This window comes from Coregonus lavaretus, assembly GCF_964263955.1.
Source record: "Coregonus lavaretus genome assembly, contig: HAP1_SCAFFOLD_503, whole genome shotgun sequence".
In the NCBI taxonomy this organism is placed as follows: Eukaryota; Metazoa; Chordata; class Actinopteri; order Salmoniformes; family Salmonidae; genus Coregonus; species Coregonus lavaretus.
In genome coordinates this window covers 67,215-87,500 of record NW_028165199.1, presented here as the reverse complement: position 1 = coordinate 87,500, position 20,286 = coordinate 67,215, and the positions used below count along the sequence as shown (strand labels likewise).

General features: G+C 43.7%; 1 protein-coding gene across 1 annotated transcript in view; it reads left to right on the top strand.

Moving 5' to 3' along the window:
- The window catches only part of LOC311116164 (rho GTPase-activating protein 42-like), a 173,717-nt gene that overhangs the window by 107,894 nt on the left and 45,537 nt on the right, over positions 1 to 20,286 (top strand). Inside the window, exons 4-6 of the mRNA XM_084191286.1 lie at positions 15,934 to 16,035; positions 19,522 to 19,632; positions 19,762 to 19,866. Of these exons, the coding sequence (XP_084047412.1) occupies positions 15,934 to 16,035; positions 19,522 to 19,632; positions 19,762 to 19,866 (318 nt within the window). The remainder of the gene's footprint in view (positions 1 to 15,933; positions 16,036 to 19,521; positions 19,633 to 19,761; positions 19,867 to 20,286) is intronic.

Below are 20,286 nucleotides of genomic sequence, written 5' to 3'. Positions count from 1 at the left end.
ACCTCCAGGGCGCCCTATTGTAGCGGGCATTGATGCAGTAAGGACCCCTTTATATACTTTTGTTGACTTTTTTATTAGACCAGTCGCAGAACAGCTCCCCTCCTTTTGTAAAAGACACCAGCAGTTTGATCTCTATCGTTGAATCTCTTGATCCTCTCCCTGAGAATACTTTGTTAGTTACCTTTGACGTTGAGTCGTTATACACTAATATTCCACACGAGGGGGGTATTGAAGCCATGGAACATTTTCTTCTGCAACGTGACCCTAATGAACTACCTTCTAGTGCATGCATTATAACACTGGCTGAAATAGTACTCACACACAACTACTTCATGTTTCTAAATTATTTCTTTATACAGGTGAAGGGTACTGCTATGGGATCCCCTATGGCTCCTAACTATGATAATTTATATGTGGGTTACATGGAGAAACAGTCAATTCTCAATCCTCTCAAAAATGTTTTCTTGCCTAACATTATTATTTGGAAAAGGTACATTGATTATATTTTTGTTCTATGGAGGGGTGATGCAAATCAGCTCCAGGAATTCCATTATTTTCTTAACTCTTGTTCTGAGCACCTGGGATTTACTATGCAATCTGACACCTGGGGAAACTATCTGGTAAACATAGAGAGTTTACCAGGTAGTCGGATAGGGGAACATATTAGGGGATTGATTGGCCAATGCATGTTAAAGTGAGTTTTTCCCCTCCTCTTTTCTCTGTCAATACTCCATATTCCTGAACAACATTGGGACCTCAGCTGAGAACTCCATTCCCTAAATGGTCACCAGATGGCGCCACGATCGGTTCGCTACTTTTCATGCAAAAGGGGGTTTGAAATATTAGCATTATCGAAAAGGCACTTTTTGTAATGACCTCCAAGAAATTCTACAAAGTTGTCAACAGTGGCACTCGAATCATAAAGAGTGATTAATTTTGACCACTTCCTTCTGTCCGAGAAAGGTTTTGTTGATTTAATTTGACAGCAAACAATGAAGGAAAGCTAACTAATTACATGGGGGCTAACAGGCTAACATTTCATTTTTATTGAAGGAGAAACAGAAAAGGATAGACAGCATTAGGATGACAGATCATACAGTCTCATTCAACGTGAGAAATGCAGCATGTCCGCATTGGAGATCTATCTGTTCTAGGGACCGAAACCTAGCCACTCTCTCGTATCTTAGCAACAGTAGCTAGCTAGCTACACAAGTTTTTAGCTAGCTAGCTAAAACATTGACACTCAATATATTTTGGTTTCTCAGCCATATCTATGGATAAAGTAATCCTTCTAACCCCCCCCCCCCCCCCCCCAAAAAAAAAAAAAAAAAATTGTAAAGTGGTTATCCCACTGGCTATAGGGTGAATGCACCACTTTGTAAGTCGCTCTGGATAAGAGCGTCTGCTAAATGACGTAAATGTAAATCTAAACCATATTCAAAATGTAAAGCCAGATAGCCTTTATTGAAATTGTATCTGTTCCGTTAGTTGACATTCTAACGTTAGTTGCTAGCTAGCTATCCAGGCTCCCGGTGTCAGTGCCAGATCTAACTTGTTAGCTAACAAGCTAGCAGCTAATCGGGCAGATTGGGCAAGGTGCTGCGAGCTAACGTTAGCTAACAAGCTAGCAGCTAATCCCATGGCTACATACAGTATGTAGATACCTAACTAGCTAGAAACGTGTTTGTTACTGTATACAATAGTACAGTGGTTCCCAACTCCGGTCCTCGAGTAACCCCTACAGTACACATTGTTATTGTAGCCCCGGACAAGCACACCTGTTTCAACTTGTCAACTAGTCATCAGGTACTCAATGAGTTGAATCCTTTGTGTTTGTCCAGGGCTACAACAAAAATACGTGTGGTTGGGGATTGGAGTTGGGAACCACTGCAATAGTAGATCGACGTCTTGATTGTATTCTGTGAACTAATAGCTCCAGCACTTTGCTCTGTTAGCTACCAGGCTAATAATCTAGCTAGCAAGTTGTGTGGTCTTTTAACTAGCTGCAGTTCAACATAACCAAAGCCATTTACAACCTTCTCTAAACACATCAATGGCTATGCATATATGGCAAGTGTCAAGTTGGGTGTATTTGTCAACATTTTAAGGAATGAGTAGATGGACATAACCTACTGCAATCATTCTAGTCGAACACATTTTGGCACACAGTGACTTTGGGAGTAGGACCCCTTTGGCCTTTCATTACAGTCTTTGAGTACATCCTTGGTGAGACAGTCTTCTGCCAGTCATCATCAGGGTATCAGGAGATAGGAAGCCCACTTGCCTGCTCTGCCCCTCCAGCACTGTGACGCTATATTTTCTGAAACAGTAAAGCTGTTGCTTGACTCAATACTGTCAAATAATGTCATTGGCATAGCTATACTGCATATTGACTTTTTCCATGCTAATGTCGACTGGAAATTGAGAGGCATAATAGCCGATAACAGTGTTTAATTATTTCATTGATTTGTAATGCCCATGCCATAGCAATCAAGTGTGTCGATATTGCAAGAACATATTGTCATTTCACATAACCACAAGGTAGCTACTCTACCTGCTTCATTCATGAGGAGAAAACTAACTGGAACATTAGACATGTTCTTTTCTCTTACCTCATCGTTATGATAACCAGACACAGTACATATGAATAGCAATACTAGCAACTTAGTTAACCTGGTCTCTTGGAACGTGAAAGGGCTCGACCATCCAGTTAAAAGGAATAAGGTTCTCACCCATCTCAAGCACCTGAAAGCAGGAATTTCTGTATACCACCCCTACCTTGTCACAACACAACTGATTGGCTCAAACGCATTAATAGTGAAATAAATTCCACAAATTAACTATTAACAAGGCACACCTGTTAATTGAAACGCATTCCAGGTGACTACCTCATGATGCAGGTTGAGAGAATGCTAAGAGTGTGCAAAGCTGTCATCAAGGCAAAGGGTGACTACTTTGAAAACTCTAAAATCTAAAATATATTTTGATTTGTTTAACACTTTTTTGGTTACTACATGATTCAATATGTGTTATTTCATAGTTTTGATGTCTTCACTATTATTCTACAATGTAGAAAATAGTAAAAATAAAGAAAAACCCTTGAATGAGTAGGTGTGTCCAAACTTTTGACTGGTAATATATGTATCATACCTCTTACAGATGACCTCATACCTCTTACAGATGACCTCATACCTCTTACAGATTACCTCATACCTCTTACAGATGACCTCATACCTCTTACAGATGACCTCATACCTCTTACAGATGACCTCATACCTCTTACAGATGACCTCATAACTTTTGACTGATAGTGTAGTACATTGTTATGTAAATATATTGGTAACTGTTTTATATCACATTTACCTGTGACTGTATTCAGAAAATCCATCATGGGGGAAGTTAGGTACTGTGGTACATGTATTCCTTTTATGCAAATGTAGTACATTTAAATCATTAATAAGTTCATAAACTAGTTGTGTAATTGTAATATATTTTTACAGTTGGTCCAATGTCTGTAGCTTAAGCTGTTAAAGAGCTGTAATGTTTTGAAAACCTTGTTTTATGCGATTTCAAATAGTTATAATGCACAGTAAGGATGTCAAATCAAATCAAATCAAATTGTATTTGCGACATGCACCGAATAAAACAGGTGTAGACATTACAGTGAAATGCTTACTTACAGCCCTTAACCAACAATGCATTTATTTTTTTATAAAAAAACAAAATAAAACAACAACAAAAAAGTGTTGAGAAAAAAAGAGCAGAAGTAAAATAAAATAACAGTAGGGAGGCTATATATACAGGGGGGTACCGGTGCAGAGTCAATGTGCGGGGGCACCGGCTAGTTGAGGTAATTGAGGTAATATGTGCATGTGGGTAGAGTTAAAGTGACTATGCATAAATAATTAACAGAGTAGCAGCAGCGTAAAAAGATGGGGTGGGGGTGGGGGGGCAGTGCAAATAGTCTGGGTAGCCATGATTAGCTGTTCAGGAGTCTTATGGCTTGGGGGTAGAAGCTGTTGAGAAGCCTTTTGGACCTAGACTTGGCACTCCGGTACCGCTTGCCATGCGATAGCAGATAGAACAGTCTATGACTAGGGTGGCTGGAGTCTTTGACAATTTTTAGGGCGTTCCTCTGACACCGCCTGGTATAGAGGTCCTGGATGGCAGGAAGCTTGGCCCCAGTGATGTACTGGGCCGTACGCACTACCCTCTGTAGTGCTTTGCGGTCGGAGGCCGAGCAGTTGCCATACCAGGCGATGATGCATCCAGTCAGGATGCTCTCGATGGTGCAGCTGTATAACTTTTTGAGGATCTGAGGACCCATGCCAAATCTTTTCAGTCTCCTGAGGGGGAATAGGCTTTGTCATGCCCTCTTCACAACTGTCTTGGTGTGATTGGACCATGATAGTTTGTTGGTGATGTGGACACCAAGGAACTTGAAGCTCTCAACCTGTTCCACTACAGCCCAGTCGATGAGAATGGGGGCGTGCTCAGTCCTCCTTTTTTTCCTGTAGTCCACAATCATCTCCTTTGTCTTGGTCACGTTGAGGGAGAGGTTGTTATCCTGGCACCACACTGCAGGTCCCTATAGGCTGTCTCATCGTTGTCGGTGATCAGGCCTACCACTGTTGTGTCGTCTGCAAACTTAATGATGGTGTTGGAGTCGTGCCTGGCCATGCAGTCATGTGTGAACAGGGAGAACAGGAGGGGACTGAGCACGCACCCCTGAGGGGCCCCCGTGTTGAGGATCAGTGTGGCAGATGTGTTGTTACCTACCCTTACAACCTGGGAGCGGCCCGTCAGGAAGTCCAGGATCCAGTTGCAGAGGGAGGTGTTTAGTCCCAGGATGCTTAGCTTAGTGATGAGCATTGAGTTCACTATGGTGTTGAATGCTGAGCTGTAGTAAATAAATAGCATTCTCGCGTAGGTGTTCCTGTTGTCCAGGTGGGAAAGGGCAGTGTGGAGTGCAATAGAGATTGCATCATCTGTGGATCTGTTGGGGCGGTAAGCAAATTGGAGTGGGTCTAGGGTTTCTGGGATAATGGTGTTGATGTGAGCCATGACCAGCCTTGCAAAGCATTTCATGGCTACAGACGTCAGTGCTACGGGTCGGTAGTCATTTAGGCAGGTTATCTTAGTGTCCTTGGGCACGGGGACTATGGTGGTCTGCTTGAAACATGTTGGTATTACAGACTCAGTCAGGGACATGTTGAAAATGTCAGTGAAGACACTTGCCAGTTGGTCAGCACATGCTCGGAGTACACGTCCTGGTAATCCGTCTGGCCCTGCGGCCTTGTGAATGTTGACCTGCTTAAAAGTCTTACTCACATCGGCTACGGAGAGCGTGATCACATAGTCATCCGGAACATGTTCCATTCTGTGCTAGCAAAACAGTCCTGTAGCTTAGCATCTGCGTCATCTGACCACTTTTTTATTAACGGAGTCACTGGTGCTTCCTGCTTTAGTTTTTGCTTATAAGCAGGAATCAGGAGGATAGAGTTATGGTCAGATTTGCCAAATGGAGGGCGAGGGAGAGCTTTGTATGTGTCTCTGTGTGTGGAGTAAAGGTGGTCTAGAGTTTTTTTTCCTCTGGTTGCACATTTAACATGCTGGTAGAAATTAGGTAGAACGGATTTAAGTTTCCCTGCATTAAAGTCCCCGGCCACTAGGAGCACTGCCTCTGGATGAGCATTTTCCTGTTTAGTTATGGCCTTATACAGCTCATTGAGTGCAATCTTAATGCCAGCATTGGTTTGTGGTGGTAAATAGACAGCTATGAAAAATATAGATGAAAACTCTCTTGGTAAATAGTGTGGTCTACAGCTTATCATGAGATACTCTACCTCAGGCGAGCAAAACCTTGAGACTTCCTTAGTATTTGATTTTGTGCACCAGCTGTTGTTTACAAATATACACAGACCACCACCCCTTGTCTTACCGGAGTCAGCCGTTCTATCCTGCCGATGTAGCGTATAGCCCGCTAGCTGTATGTTGTCCGTGTCGTCGTTCAGCCACGACTCGGTGAAACATAAGATATTACAGTTTTTAATGTCCCGTTGGTAGGATAACCTTGATCTTAGGTCGTCCATTTTGTTTTCCAATGATTGAAGATTGGCTAATAGGATTGATGGAAGAGGCAGTTTACTCGCTCGCCGTCGGATCCTTACAAGGCACCCCGACCCACGTCCACGATATCTCCGTCTCTTTCTCCTGCGAATGACGGGGATTTGGGCCTTGTCAGGTGTCTGTAGAATATCCTTCGCGTCCGACTCGTTGAAGAAAAAATATTTGTCCAATACGAGGTGAGTAATCGCTGTCCTGATATCCAGAAGCTCTTTTTGGTCATAAGAGACGGTGGCAGAAACATTATGTACAGAATAAATTATAAATAACGCGAAAAAACACACATAATAGTACAATTGGTTAGAGGGCTGTAAAACGGCAGCCATCTTTTCCGGCGCCATCATGGACTTGTGCTGTGATGGAATGACCCCAAGCATACTTCCAAAGTTGTGGCAAAATGGCTTAAGGACAACAAAGTCAAGGTATTGGAGTGGCCATCACAAGGAAAATGTGTGGGCAGAAGTGAAAAGGCGTGTGCGCGCAAGGAGGCCTACAAACCTGACTCAGTTACACCAGCTCTGTCAGGAGGAATGGGCCAAAATTCACCCAACTTATTGTGGGAAGCTTGTGGAAGGCTACCCGAAACGTTTGACCCAAGTTAAACAATTTAAAGGCAATGCTACTAAATACTAATTGAGTGTATGTAAACTTCTGACCCACTGGGAATGTGATGAAAGAAATAAAAGCTGAAATAAATCATTCTCTCTACTATTATTCTGACATTTCACATTCTTAAAATAAAGTGGTGATCCTAACTGAATTTTTACTAGGATTAAATGTCGGGAATTGTGAAAAACTGAGTTTAAATGTATTTGGCTAAGGTGTATGTATCTGTCTGTCCATCTGTTTATTGCTACTCTGTTTATTATCTATGCATAGTCACTTTTGTATTGTTGGTTAAGGGCTTGTAAGTAAGCAATTCACTGTATTGTCTACACCTGTTGTATTCGGCACATGTGGCAAATACAATTTGATTTGATTTGATTTGCTCTGTCTGTCTGTCTGTCTGTCTGTCTGTCTGTCTGTCTGTCTGTCTGTCTGTCTGTCTGTCTCTCTCTATGTCTGTCTGTCTGTATGTCTCTCTCTCTGTCTGTCTGTCTGTATGTCTCTCACTCTGTCTGTCTGTCTCTCTCTCTGTCTGTCTGTCTGTATGTCTCTCTCTCTGTCTGTCTGTCTGTCTGTATGTCTCTGTCTGTCTGTCTGTCTGTCTGTCTGTCTGTCTGTCTGTCTGTATGTATGTCTGTCTGTCTGTCTGTTTACTCTGTCTGTCTGTCTGTCCGTCTGTTTACTCTATATATATGTCTGTCTGTCATTCCTAACTGGCTCCAGGCTCTGTCTGTCCGTCTGTCTATGTATCTGTCCATGTCTGTGTCCTCTGCTATCCCTTGCCAGGCTTCAAAGGTTTCCCCTCTCTCTGCAGCAGGGCGCCTGCTCTTTAAATCTCTCTATTATGATTACAATAAAAGCCTGAGGGGGAGGAGAGAGCTTCTCAGCTGGGGACAGACCAGTAAACATCCGGTTGGTTGAAAGCAGCCTCTCTTCTCTTTATGGTAGAGACCCGTTAATACGCGTCCTGCTCTGTCTCTGCCTGCAGTACATTGGACAAACACAGAGCACAGCAGAGGTGGGAGACAGCAGTGTTTAAATGGCTTTAATCAGACGCTTTCTCTCTGCCTTTGACTCTGAGTCATTCTGTGTGTGTGTGTGTGTGTGTTCCTCTGGGCTTCAGCCATGTGTAGAATATCAACCACGGCCAGCACAGACCGTCAGCTCTTCTCTCTTCGTCTTCTCTTCTCTTCTGCACCCCAACTAATATAAACTACTACACAAACCGTAATAAAAACTACTACAGCAACCTTAATAAAAAACTACTACACAAAACCTTTAGGGAAATGTTCTTTCTGTCAACATCATATGCCTGTTTATCAATTTATTGATTTATCTGTTTACCTGTTTACCTTCCCTCAGTAGAAGCATGCGGGAGATACACAATAGATGTTCCTCATACCCCTGAAACAGACCCATGGGCCCATGCAGGCACACTGGGAAAGATGAGAATTTGTTAACTTGAAATAATGTATTGATTTTAGTAGGGGGGCCGATGGTGATAGTGATCTTACAGGAGGGTAATCCTGTCCCCCTCCTAGTCCTGTGTTATAGGAGGGAACTCAGAGATGCCCAATGCAGCCGCTGGCCTGTAACTGTCGAGAGCCGATGCTCCTATACCGTTTGCCGGACTTGGGTGGCTGGAGTATTTGAAAATGTTTCGGCCCTTCCTCTGACACCGCCTGATATAGAGGCCCTGGATGGCAGGGAGCTCGGCTCCAGTGATGTACTGGGCTGTCCTGGTATAGAGGCCCTGGATGGCAGGGAGCTCGGCCCCAGTGATGTACTGGGCTGTCCTGGTATAGAGGCCCTGGATGGCAGGGAGCTCGGCCCCAGTGATGTATTGTTGCCTACCCTCACCACCTGGGGGGCGGCCCGTCAGGAAGTCCAGGATCCAGTTACAGAGGGAGGTGTTCAGTCCCATAGTCCCCAGCTTGGCGATGAGCTTGGAGGGGACTATGTTGTTGAACGCTGAGCTGTAGTCTATGAACAGCATTCTCACATAGTTATTTCCCCTCTTGTCCAGGTGGGAGAGGGCTGTGTGAAGTGCAACTGAGATTGCGTCATCTGTGGATCTGTTGGGGCGGTATGCGAATTGGAGTGGGTCCAGGGTGTCTGGGATAATGGTGTTGATGTGAGCCATGACCAGCCTTTCAATGCACTTCATAATTACATATGTGAGTGCTACAGGGCGATAGTCATTTAGGCAGGTTACCTTGGAGTTCTTGGGAACAGGGACAATGGTGGTCAGCTTGAAACATGTTGGGATTATAGACTGGGTCAAGGAGAGATTGGAAATGTCCGTGAAGACACTTGGCAGCTGGTCTGCACATGCTTTCAGAACGCACCCTGGTAGTCTGTCTGGCCCGGCGGCATTGCTTTCAGAACCCTGGTATTCTGTCTGGCCCGGCGGCATTGCTTTCAGAACGCACCCTGGTATTCTGTCTGGCCCGGCGGCATTGCTTTCAGAACGCACCCTGGGATTCTGTCTGGCCCGGCGGCATTGCTTTCAGAACGCACCCTGGTATTCTGTCTGGCCCGGCGGCATTGCTTTCAGAACGCACCCTGGGATTCTGTCTGGCCCGGCGGCATTGCTTTCAGAACGCACCCTGGGATTCTGTCTGGCCCGGCGGCATTGCGGGTGTTAACCTGTTCGGCCACGGAGAGCGAGATCACACAGTCATCTGGAAGAACAGGGGCTTAAAAGGCATTTAGCTCTTTTGGGAGTTTCTCGCGGCTGGGTTTCCCTTTGTAATCCATTATCGTCTGCAAGCCCTAAGAAACAACACTATGAAACAAGGATAAATGACATAAAGAATGATAGTAAAAAGCTTTGGAGCACCCTAAATGACATTTCTGGAAAAAAGGCAAACTCAGCTCCATCATTCATTGAATCAGATGGCTCATTCATCACAAAACCAACAGACATTGCCAACTGCTTTAATAATTTTTAAATACAAATACAAATACGACGAGCTTCAGAGCCAGTGCGATATGATTCCACCTTGCTTATTGTCCGATTGATATCTCATCGGAGGTCATAGTGGACCCTGGGCAACTCAAAACTAATTTTATTTGTGACATGCTTCGTAAATAACAGGTGTAGACTAACAGTGAAATGTTCCCAACAATGAAGAGAGAAAAATTATAGAAAAATTATAACACAAGGAATAAATAATACACAATGAGTAACGATAACCTGGCTATATACGCGGGGTACCAGTACCGAGTCGATGTGCAGGGGTACGAGGTAATAACCTGGCTATATACGCGGGGTACCAGTACCGAGTCGATGTGCAGGGGTACGAGGTAATTGAGGTAGATACATTATATGTGCAAAAGTATGTGGACACCCCTTCAAATTAGTGGATTTGTCTATTTCAGCAACTGCTTTATATCAGAGTTGTGCCTGTTGTTCACACGATTATCTGCCCTCTCATTGGCTAGAATGGTCCCACCTGATCTCTCCTCCTCCCACCTGCCTTCCATCTTTGAGGACATGTAAACTCAGCAAAAAAAAAAAAAAGTCCTCTCACTGTCAACAGTCAGTATTTGGTGTGGCCACCAGCTGCATTAAGCACTGCAGTGCATCTCCTCCTCATGGACTGCACCAGATTTGCCAGTTCTTGCTGTGAGATGTTACCCCACTCTTCCACCAAGGCACCTGCAAGTTCCCGGACATTTCTGTGGGGAATGGCCCTAGCCCTTACCCTCCGATCCAACAGGTCCCAGATGTGCTCAATGTGATTGATATCCGGGCTCTTCGCTGGCCATGGCAGAACACTGACATTCCTGTCTTGCAGGAAATCACGCACAGAACGAGCAGTATGGCTGGTGGCATTGTCATGCTGGAGGGTCAGGATGAGCCTGCAGGAAGGGTACCACATGAGGGAGGAGGATGTCTTCCCTGTAACACACAGCGTTGAGATCGCCTTCAATGACAACAAGCTCAGTCCAATGATGCTGTGACATACCGCCCCAGACCATGACGGAACCTCCACCTCCAAATCGATCCCGCTCCAGAGTATAGGCCTCGGTGTAACGCTCATTCCTTCGACGATAAACGTGAATCCGACCATCACCCCTGGTGAGACAAAACCGCGACTTGTCAGTGAAGAGCACTTTTTGCCTGTCCTGTCTGGTCCAGCGACGGTGGGTTTGTGCCCATAGGCGACATTCTTGCCGGTGATGTCTGGTGAGGACCTGCCTTACAACAGGCCTACAAGCCCTCAGTCCAGCCTCTCTCAGCCTATTGCGGACAGTCTGAGCACTGATGGAGGGATTGTGCGTTCCTGGTGTAACTCGGGCAGTTGTTGTTGCCATCCTGTACCTGTCCCGCAGGTGTGATGTTCGGATGTACCGATCCTGTGCAGGTGTTGTTACACGTGGTCTGCCACTGCAAGGATGATCGGCTGTCCTGTCTCCCTGTAGCACTGCCTTAGGCGTCTCACAGTATGGACATTGCAATTTATTTCCCCGGCCACATCTTCAGTCCTCATGCCTCCTTGCAGCATGCCTAAGGCACGTTCACGCAGATGAGCAGGGACCCTGGGCATCTTTCTTTTGGTGTTTTTCAGAGTCAGTAGAAAGGCCTCTTTAGTGTCCTAAGTTTTCATAACTGTGACCTTAATTGCCTACCGTCTGTAAGCTGTTAGTGTCTTAATGACCGTTCCACAGGTGCATGTTCATTAATTGTTTATGGTTCATTGAACAAGCATGGGAAACAGTGTTTGAACCCTTTTCAACCCTTTTCAATGAAGATCTGTGAAGATGTGGTGTGGGTGAACGGATGATCTCCGCATGAGTATTTTCCACTGTGAAGCATGGAGGAGGAGGTGTGATGTTGTTTGGGTGCTTTGCTGGTGACACTGTCAGTGATATATTTAGAATTCAAGGCACACTTAACCAGCATGGCTACCACATCATTCTGCAACGATACGCCATCCCATCTGGTTTGGGCTTAGTTGGACTATCATTTGTTTTTCAACAGGACAATGACCCAACACACCTCCAGGCTGTGTAAGGGCTATTTTACCAAGAAGGAGAGTGATGGAGTGCTGCATCAGATGACCTGGCCTCCACAATCACCCGACCTCAACCCAATTGAGATTGTTTGGGATGAGTTGGACCGCAGAGTGAAGGAAAAGCAGCCAACAAGTGCTCAGCATAAGTGGGAACTCCTTCAAGACTGTTGGAAAAGCATTCCTCATGAAGTTGGTTGAGAGAATGCCAAGATTGTGCAAAGCTGTCATCAAGGCAAACTGTGGCTACTTGAAGAATCTGAAATATGAAATATGTTTTGATTTGTTTAACACTTTTTTGGTTACTACATGATTCAATTTCATAGTTTCGATGTCTTCACTATTATTCCACAATGTAAAAAATAGTACAAATAAAGAAAAACCCTTGAATGAGTAGGTGTGTCCAAACCTTTGACTGGTACTGTATATTGTGTTGATTACTAAGGTTACTGTCCTATCTACAAAAAAAAAAAAAAACTTAAATACAAGTTATTTTGTCCTTTGTCCTCATTTAATTGAAATACTGTAGAATTCCATTAATTCCTATGAAGGACTGCTCCCACTGGGGAGTGGCAATATGGCCGCCTGGTGGCTTCAAAGCCTCTCATTGGCCAATACATAGCATCAGCAATCCAGGGTTTATATACATCATTGGATGTAACCCTATCCCAAATATGAACCCTTACCATAACCATTTGGAATGAATGCCTAAACTAAACATAAACATGTGATGTTTCTCCCCCCCCTGGACAAACGTTCAATACTGAAGTCAAACCGTGTTAAACCGTGAGATCTTCTTGGGCTGACAACCAGACAGGAACAGATAATAACGGCGTGTGTCTGTGTGTCTGTGTGTCTGTGTGTCTGTGTGTCTGTGTGTCTGTCTTACAGTATATGCTTTAGAAGATGACTTTACAATACTGCACTGACAGCACTACGGAAATCACCATACCATAGTATGATAGTTCTGTCATTACAGTATTGTAAAGTGATGAAGCCTGGACATGGACATGGTAGTTAACGTAACTGATTTCCTTATTCTCATAAAGTCTCAAGTGCTCTTGGCATCATGCATATGGAGGGAGGATACAGCTTATTGTTATAGAGTCTCAGGGTCTCATATGGAGGGAGGATACAGCTTATTGTTATAGAGTCTCAGGGTCTCATATGGAGGGAGGATACAGCTTATTGTTATAGAGTCTCAGGGTCTCATATGGAGGGAGGATACAGCTTATTGTTATAGAATCTCAGGGTCTCATATGGAGGGAGGATACAGCTTATTGTTATAGAGTCTCAGGGTCTCATTTGGAGGGAGGATACAGCTTATTGTTATAGAGTCTCAGGGTCTCATATGGAGGGAGGATACAGCTTATTGTTATAGAGTCTCGGGGTCTCATATGGAGGGAGGATACAGCTTATTGTTATAGAATCTCAGGGTCTCATATGGAGGGAGGATACAGCTTATTGTTATAGAGTCTCAGGGTCTCATATGGAGGGAGGATACAGCTTATTGTTATAGAGTCTCGGGGTCTCATATGGAGGGAGGATACAGCTTATTGTTATAGAGTCTCAGGGTCTCATATGGAGGGAGGATACAGCTTATTGTTATAGAGTCTCAGGGTCTCATATGGAGGGAGGATACAGCTTATTGTTATAGAGTCTCAGGGTCTCATATGGAGGGAGGATACAGCTTATTGTTATAGAGTCTCAGGGTCTCATATGGAGGGAGGATACAGCTTATTGTTATAGAATCTCAGGGTCTCATATGGAGGGAGGATACAGCTTATTGTTATAGAGTCTCAGGGTCTCATTTGGAGGGAGGATACAGCTTATTGTTATAGAGTCTCAGGGTCTCATATGGAGGGAGGATACAGCTTATTGTTATAGAGTCTCGGGGTCTCATATGGAGGGAGGATACAGCTTATTGTTATAGAATCTCAGGGTCTCATATGGAGGGAGGATACAGCTTATTGTTATAGAGTCTCAGGGTCTCATATGGAGGGAGGATACAGCTTATTGTTATAGAGTCTCAGGGTCTCATATGGAGGGAGGATACAGCTTATTGTTATAGAGTCTCAGGGTCTCATATGGAGGGAGGATACAGCTTATTGTTATAGAGTCTCAGGGTCTCATATGGAGGGAGGATACAGCTTATTGTTATAGAGTCTCAGGGTCTCATATGGAGGGAGGATACAGCTTATTGTTATAGAGTCTCAGGGTCTCATATGGAGGGAGGATACAGCTTATTGTTATAGAGTCTCAGGGTCTCATATGGAGGGAGGATACAGCTTATTGTTATAGAGTCTCAGGGTCTCATATGGAGGGAGGATACAGCTTATTGTTATAGAGTCTCAGGGTCTCATATGGAGGGAGGATACAGCTTATTGTTATAGAGTCTCAGGGTCTCATATGGAGGGAGGATACAGCTTATTGTTATAGAGTCTCAGGGTCTCATATGGAGGGAGGATACAGCTTATTGTTATAGAGTCTCAAGGTATCATATGGAGGGAGGATACAGCTTATTGTTATAGAGTCTCAGGGTCTCATATGGAGGGAGGATACAGCTTATTGTTATAGAGTCTCAGGGTCTCATATGGAGGGAGGATACAGCTTATTGTTATAGAGTCTCAGGGTCTCATATGGAGGGAGGATACAGCTTATTGTTATAGAGTCTCAAGGTCTCATATGGAGGGAGTATACAGCTTATTGTTATAGAGTCTCAAGGTCTCATATGGAGGGAGGATACAGCTTATTGTTATAGAGTCTCAGGGTCTCATATGGAGGGAGGATACAGCTTATTGTCTCATTAGTTATGTGAAGGGACAATAACAGAATATGCTGCTGGAGGTTTACTGTCGATTTCTTCATTAGTCTTCTAAATCACAGTACTTTAACCATATATTAAACAATAAGGCATTTTTACAGGAAACAAGATTGGTTGTCTTTAATGTTCTCAGAGTCGAGCTGCGTGTAGTTATAAATACCTTTATGAAAACTGAAATGGAAACAGAATCAACATCTCTCAGTTCCATGTGTGATCCATCCTACTGTTCAGTGTCAAAGTACTTCGATAGTTTCACTATAAATACTTCTAAATCAATGTTTGCTCTTCATGCTAGTCTGCCCTGAATGTGGGTTGTGATTTGTGTTCGCAATAGAGAGAGAGAGAAACACAGAGAGAAAGGAAAGGAAGCTGGTTGAGAGAATGCCAAGATTGTTCAATTTCGAAATTTGGTTGTGCATTAGCCCATGTCAGCTAACATTATGTTTTGGGTAAGTTAGTCTAGCGGCCAGCTATCTAAACTAATCTAATCATGGTCGAATTACCAACCGGGGGCCCCATTGATTTAGTTAGTCACTCTCACTCAGATATCATATTAAAAACTGCAAACATGTCTCTCTCTCCACCCAATGACAAATGTAGAATTGCAGGAAATTACCTGTAAAACTAAAACATTTTGTCTCCGCACCATGGCAAAATGAGTAGAATTGCATGAAATTAGTTTTATAATTGCAAAATCTTCTCTATGCCCCATGGCAAAATTGCAAGAAATGAACTCTAAAACTTTCTTTTTTCTCTCTCTGCTGTCAAGAGGGGTTCCACTAAAATGTTTTGCTGGAGAGGTGGGTGGTGCGTAGGGCTCTCGATGGTGCAGCTGCCAAAAGGCTAGGGCCTGCTAGGGCCTGCTCTGACCACCTAGGGCCTGCTCTGACCACCTAGGGCCTGCTCTGACCACCTAGGGCCTGCTCTGACCACCTAGGGCCTGCTCTGACCACCTAGGGCCTGCTCTGACCACCTAGGGCCTGCTCTGACCACGTGTAGATAAAGCAAAGCAGTGAGGTAAAAACAACAACACAGAGTTACATATGGGGTAAAACAAAACATAAAGTCAAAAATACAACAGAATATATATATACAGTGTGTGCAAATGTAGCAAGTTATGGAGGTAAGGCAATAAATAGGCCATAGTGCAAAATAGTTACAATTTCGTATTAACACCGGAATGATAGACTGATACCAGTCATTTCCTTTCGAATCAGTGAATGGAAGTAAACAAGGTCTTTGAGAGGAAGGAGAGATAAGACATAGCTACTGTAATGTTTGTCAAGAGACTGTTATATCACGTTACACCGTGTGTTGAAGACTTTCCATGCCGTTTGGCGTTTTTGTCTTTTTCAGGAAGGGAAGAAGAAGTTTGACAAGGAGACAGAGAAATACTACACCGTTCTAGAGAAGCACCTGGCCTTGTCCTCCAGGAAGAAAGAGACATTCTTACAAGAGGTAAATCCCCGAGTTCCTAACTATGAGCCCACTTGATACTTTTCCATTTTATATCTGCTTCAAGCAACGGGACCTTTGTGATTAGTGATGAATGTCCCAAATGGTACCTTATTCCTATGGGCCCTAGTTAAATGGTACCTTATTCCTATGGGCCCTAGTTAAATGGTACCTTATTCCTATGGGCCCTAGTTAAATGGTACCTTATTCCTATGGGCCCTAGTTAAATGGTACCTTATTCCTATGGGCCCTAGTTAAATGGTACCTTATTCCTATGGACCCTAGTTAAATGGTACCTTATTCCTATGGGCCCTAGTTAAATGGTACCTTATTCCTATGGACCCTAGTTAAATGGTACCTTATTCCTATGGGCCCTAGTTAAATGGTACCTTATTCCTATGGGCCCTAGTTAAATGGTACCTTATTCCTATGGGCCCTAGTTAAATGGTACCTTATTCCTATGGGCCCTAGTTAAATGGTACCTTATTCCTATGGGCCCTAGTTAAATGGTACCTTATTCCTATGGGCCCTAGTTAAATGGTACCTTATTCCTATGGGCCCTAGTTAAATGGTACCTTATTCCTATGGACCCTAGTTAAATGGTACCTTATTCCTATGGGCCCTAGTTAAATGGTACCTTATTCCTATGGGCCCTAGTTAAATGGTACCTTATTCCTATGGGCCCTAGTTAAATGGTACCTTATTCCTATGGGCCCTAGTTAAATGGTACCTTATTCCTATGGACCCTAGTTAAATGGTACCTTATTCCTATGGACCCTAGTTAAATGGTACCTTATTCCTATGGGCCCTAGTTAAATGGTACCTTATTCCTATGGGCCCTAGTTAAATGGTACCTTATTCCTATGGGCCCTAGTTAAATGGTACCTTATTCCTATGGACCCTAGTTAAATGGTACCTTATTCCTATGGGCCCTAGTTAAATGGTACCTTATTCCTATGGGCCCTAGTTAAATGGTACCTTATTCCTATGGGCCCTAGTTAAATGGTACCTTATTCCTATGGGCCCTAGTTAAATGGTACCTTATTCCTATGGGCCCTAGTTAAATGGTACCTTATTCCTATGGACCCTAGTTAAATGGTACCTTATTCCTATGGGCCCTAGTTAAATGGTACCTTATTCCTATGGACCCTAGTTAAATGGTACCTTATTCCTATGGGCCCTAGTTAAATGGTACCTTATTCCTATGGGCCCTAGTTAAATGGTACCTTATTCCTATGGGCCCTAGTTAAATGGTACCTTATTCCTATGGGCCCTAGTTAAATGGTACCTTATTCCTATGGGCCCTAGTTAAATGGTACCTTATTCCTATGGGCCCTAGTTAAATGGTACCTTATTCCTATGGGCCCTAGTTAAATGGTACCTTATTCCTATGGACCCTAGTTAAATGGTACCTTATTCCTATGGGCCCTAGTTAAATGGTACCTTATTCCTATGGGCCCTAGTTAAATGGTACCTTATTCCTATGGGCCCTAGTTAAATGGTACCTTATTCCTATGGGCCCTAGTTAAATGGTACCTTATTCCTATGGACCCTAGTTAAATGGTACCTTATTCCTATGGACCCTAGTTAAATGGTACCTTATTCCTATGGGCCCTAGTTAAATGGTACCTTATTCCTATGGGCCCTAGTTAAATGGTACCTTATTCCTATGGGCCCTAGTTAAATGGTACCTTATTCCTATGGACCCTAGTTAAATGGTACCTTATTCCTATGGGCCCTAGTTAAATGGTACCTTATTCCTATGGGCCCTAGTTAAATGGTACCTTATTCCTATGGGCCCTAGTTAAATGGTACCTTATTCCTATGGGCCCTAGTTAAATGGTACCTTATTCCTATGGGCCCTAGTTAAATGGTACCTTATTCCTATGGACCCTAGTTAAATGGTACCTTATTCCTATGGGCCCTAGTTAAATTGTACCTTATTCCTATGGACCCTAGTTAAATGGTACCTTATTCCTATGGACCCTAGTTAAATGGTACCTTATTCCTATGGGCCCTAGTTAAATGGTACCTTATTCCTATGGGCCCTAGTTAAATGGTACCTTATTCCTATGGGCCCTAGTTAAATGGTACCTTATTCCTATGGGCCCTAGTTAAATGGTACCTTATTCCTATGGGCCCTAGTTAAATGGTACCTTATTCCTATGGACCCTAGTTAAATGGTACCTTATTCCTATGGACCCTAGTTAAATGGTACCTTATTCCTATGGGCCCTAGTTAAATGGTACCTTATTCCTATGGGCCCTAGTTAAATGGTACCTTATTCCTATGGGCCCTAGTTAAATGGTACCTTATTCCTATGGGCCCTAGTTAAATGGTACCTTATTCCTATGGGCCCTAGTTAAATGGTACCTTATTCCTATGGGCCCTAGTTAAATGGTACCTTATTCCTATGGGCCCTAGTTAAATGGTACCTTATTCCTATGGGCCCTAGTTAAATGGTACCTTATTCCTATGGGCCCTAGTTAAATGGTACCTTATTCCTATGGGCCCTAGTTAAATGGTACCTTATTCCTATGGGCCCTAGTTAAATGGTACCTTATTCCTATGGGCCCTAGTTAAATGGTACCTTATTCCTATGGACCCTAGTTAAATGGTACCTTATTCCTATGGGCCCTAGTTAAATGGTACCTTATTCCTATGGGCCCTAGTTAAATGGTACCTTATTCCTATGGACCCTAGTTAAATGGTACCTTATTCCTATGGGCCCTAGTTAAATGGTACCTTATTCCTATGGACCCTAGTTAAATGGTACCTTATTCCTATGGGCCCTAGTTAAATGGTACCTTATTCCTATGGGCCCTAGTTAAATGGTACCTTATTCCTATGGGCCCTAGTTAAATGGTACCTTATTCCTATGGACCCTAGTTAAATGGTACCTTATTCCTATGGACCCTAGTTAAATGGTACCTTATTCCTATGGGCCCTAGTTAAATGGTACCTTATTCCTATGGGCCCTAGTTAAATGGTACCTTATTCCTATGGACCCTAGTTAAATGGTACCTTATTCCTATGGGCCCTAGTTAAATGGTACCTTATTCCTATGGACCCTAGTTAAATGGTACCTTATTCCTATGGACCCTAGTTAAATGGTACCTTATTCCTATGGGCCCTAGTTAAATGGTACCTTATTCCTATGGGCCCTAGTTAAATGGTACCTTATTCCTATGGGCCCTAGTTAAATGTAGTGCAATGGAGCTTTTCTAAGACCAACTGCACTCTGTCAGTGACAGCACTGTTGTTTATCCTGCTGGTTGCACGGTACCTTCACGGTCAAACACACGGAAGAGTACTCTCGAAACCGGATGGTGTAACCATTAACCCTTTCTCAAATAGTCTCCACAGTATACACACACACACACACACACACACACACACACAGACAGACACACAGACACACACACACACACTACCTTTCCCTTTTTCCTAAAGTTCAGGCCTTGTTTAACTGCCCTATTTCACCTCCAGGCAGACACACAGATTGACAAAGAGAGACAGGTCTTCTATGATGCCTCCCTGGAGTACGTTTTCAAGATCCAGGAGGTCCAAGAAAAGAAGAAGTTTGAATTTGTGGAACCGGTGAGTACCGTTTCAGTATTCAGCTCGGAGCGAAGTGTTCCATTTGGTAGTCAAGGCAACCCCGCTAAATGTAAAAGTTTATACAGCTTACATTAGTTTGGATGTAATGTTGTTGTCTCTCCCTCTCAGCTGCTGGCCTTCCTGCAGGGTCTGTTCACGTTCTACCATGAAGGATACGAGCTCGCTCACGAGTTTGAGCCTTACAAACAACAGCTCCAGTTCAACCTGCAGAACGTAAGTAGCCTGGTCCCAGATCAGACCTGTTTATCCTGGTCCCAGATCAGACCTGTTTATCCTGGTCCCAGATCAGACCTGTAGTCTTTACTAAGTAGCCTGGTCCCAGATCAGACCTGTAGTCTTTACTAAGTAGCCTGGTCCCAGATCAGACCTGTTTATCCTGGTCCCAGATCAGACCTGTAGTCTTTACTAAGTAGCCTGGTCCCAGATCAGACCTGTTTATCCTGGTCCCAGATCAGACCTGTAGTCTTTACTAAGTAGCCTGGTCCCAGATCAGACCTGTTTATCCTGGTCCCAGATCAGACCTGTGTATCCTGGTCCCAGATCAGACCTGTGTATCCTGGTCCCAGATCAGACCTGTGTATCCTGGTCCCAGATCAGACCTGCGTTAACTAACCCTTCTAACTGTCCACCAAC